The sequence below is a fragment of the Phalangium opilio genome, unplaced genomic scaffold, assembly GCF_054372755.1.
Source record: "Phalangium opilio isolate 3A_F unplaced genomic scaffold, DU_Popi_V2 ptg000061l_1, whole genome shotgun sequence".
Classification (NCBI taxonomy): domain Eukaryota; kingdom Metazoa; phylum Arthropoda; class Arachnida; order Opiliones; family Phalangiidae; genus Phalangium; species Phalangium opilio.
This window is the reverse complement of record NW_028324178.1, coordinates 8128841-8131603: the sequence shown is the minus strand read 5'-3', so window position 1 is coordinate 8131603 and position 2763 is coordinate 8128841. Positions and strand designations below refer to the sequence as shown.

The 2763-nt window shown below is 44.0% G+C and overlaps 1 protein-coding gene across 1 annotated transcript; it reads left to right on the top strand.

The window, feature by feature from the left end:
• Positions 1-373: 373 nt before the first annotated feature.
• On the top strand, positions 374-850 carry LOC149664382 (uncharacterized). Its single transcript, XM_089842020.1, has one exon. It carries the CDS (start codon positions 374-376, stop codon positions 848-850), a length of 477 nt encoding a protein of 158 aa, XP_089698146.1.
• Positions 851-2763: the final 1913 nt, after the last annotated feature.

Sequence of the window (2763 nt, the reverse complement as noted above, 5' to 3'; positions counted from 1 at the left end):
GAGAACCCCACATCGCCTATGATGGAAAATCCTCTGGATTGGCTCGAAAAAATCACCTTCCCTGAACTACAGGCTGCTATTAAAAACCTACCGTCCGGAAAAGCAGCAGGCGCCGATGATATTACCAATGATCTTATACGGCATCTCCCCGAAACGGCTGTAACAGCGCTTTGCTATATATTTAACGTAATACTAGAATCGGGGGAAGTACCTGAGGCGTGGGCGCAAACAGAGATTCGAATGATTTTCAAAGGGGGCTCCAAAGACCCGAAGGACCCTCTATCCTATCGTCCAATAGCGCTGTCGCAATGCGTCTCAAAGCTCTATGTCAATCCTCAAGAGTCGGTTAGAAAGGTGTGTTGCAACGAATGACATGTTGTCGGAACTGCAAAATGGATTTCGCAGAGATAGACGGGGTGCCGACAATCTCTTCACACTCACCCAATTGATCGAAACTAGCCATCTTGAAAAACGGAGCTTATTCGTCGCCTTCTTAGATTTAAAACGGGCATACGATAGCGTCAATCGTCTTAAACTCTGGGAAACCTTGACCCAACTCGGTGTGCCCACACGTTTCGTCCAACACCTACAGGAGCTTTATCGGACTACAAACTACCGATACTACCTGGGCGACGTCTTCACTGATTTTATTCCCAGCGAAGTGGGTCTAAAACAGGGCTGTCCAATGTCACCCCTTCTATTCGCACTGTTTCTCGAACCGCTGGCCCGCAAACTCCTTGCCTCTTCCCTTGGCTTCCGCTTTATACACCGAGTGTACTCCCATTTGAACTTCACGCTACCAGGCCTATTCTTCGCCGATGACATCTTTTTGGCGGCGGAAACGGATTAAGAACTACAGTGTCTACTTAATATTTGTGGAGAATTCGCCGCGGATGTGGGTCTAAATTTTAGTCCAGAAAAATGCATGGTAGCGAAAAATCAGCTGGGTGATTTGGTACCCATTTCGGCTTTCACCATTCAAGGTGGAGAGGTCCAAGTGGTTGACGAAGTGGTTTACCTGGGGGTAAAGTTAAATATGAGTGCTAGATATCTTGGCCCACACAAGAATGCGATGAAACAGAAGGCTGGTCGGTTGCTTGGTGCGGTGAAAAATAAGGGATTTAACTCGTACGACAAATACCGTGTTACCAGAATCCTCTGGATATCAGTCGCAGTCCCGAGCTTGACATACGCCAACGAAGCTTTGGTCCTTGACAATTCTACTATGCAAAAATTTGATCAAGCGCAATTCGCGGCGGGTAAAGCAGCGGTTGGAGGCAATTTCCTGACTGCAAAAGCGGCGATTACGGGCGAACTCGCGTGGTCGTCCTTCGCTTCGCGTGAAGCGAAAAGTAAGCTTCGCTACTTGGGTCGTTTGCGTTTTCAAAATCCCGAGCGTATTACCAAAAAGATATACGACTACGTCCGGTACTCTGGCCTCCGTACCCGATGGATGACCAGGTTAATCAAGCTTGATGGCACTTTTGGTTCGCGTCGCCCACGGGCCGCATTGACGACGCTTAGGGAGTGGTATGCGGCGGTTGATGGCTCCGTTGCGGAGGCAAGTGAAGATTTGTGGCGGAACGAACTTCGAAAACATGGGAGCCTATCAATGTATGCCAAAACCTCTCCAAAAATGGAAACAATCTACAGTAACGCGTGGGGCAGCGCTCTGCTCTTCCAAGCCCGAACGGGTTCTCTCCCGACTGCCTTGAGATTGTCCGAAATATTTGGAGGGGACCCCATCGGTCCACTCTGTCGTGCCGCGTGCGAGGATGTGCCGCATATTCTGCAGGTATGCCCCGAGTTCGATCAAATCAGAGCCCAATATACTACTGACTTGGCGGACATATCGACACTACTTGGGTTTACTATCGGGACCCAAATAAACACCACCAAAACTTCACTGACCCTCTGGGGTCAAATACGGTTGAATTAATTTTAAAAGTCCAATCCATGAACTATATTTTTAATAATAACAATTTTAATAGACTACGTGCGCGCTGTGCCTTGTTTTGCTAACATTGTAAATACCATAACTTTCACAAATATTAGTCTTGTAAATATATATATTGTTTCATGTTAAGTCATGCTTGCGAACCATCTTCAATGGCTCCTCCCTGTTATAAAAGGGATCTTTGTATAAGAAAGCAAATAAACAATTCATTCATTCATTCATTGGTCTATAGAATTTACTGTGCGTCATAATAGTAAATAAGTAAACACGCATCTGTTAACGAGTTATTTAGCTAGTGGCTTAAATAGCTTCACAAATAGGGCCCCGAGAAGACACAACTATCTATCTCTAACAGTGCAATGCGGATGCACTGTGAAAATATTAATGAACAAACAGTAATATCTGTAGTTTTTTATGAACACACAAATTTATCATATTGCCTTAACTAAAACGAGAAATTTCATTCTCTCTTTAAAATTTCTCATACTTTAAGCCATGACTTTTCTAAGAATCCGAACTTTCTATACAATAAAAAGTTCGGGGTTTACACAAAGAAAGAACTCAATTTGGGTGTTTTACCGAATTCTTTCTCTTTCAAACGCTTCTGGGTATAAGTTCATGTTAAAAATGTATAAGATGCGATGTGTATGCATAAGTTTATGTTGTAAAGTTGAATGAGCGTTATGCGTTTGATCATTTTAGCATTGCTAAAGGTAACTCATCGAGAGTATAATCACTAAAATATTACAATTACAGCATAAGTAATTTTATCACTGTTTAGGGTAGGGCATCGAGGGGCTATTCGC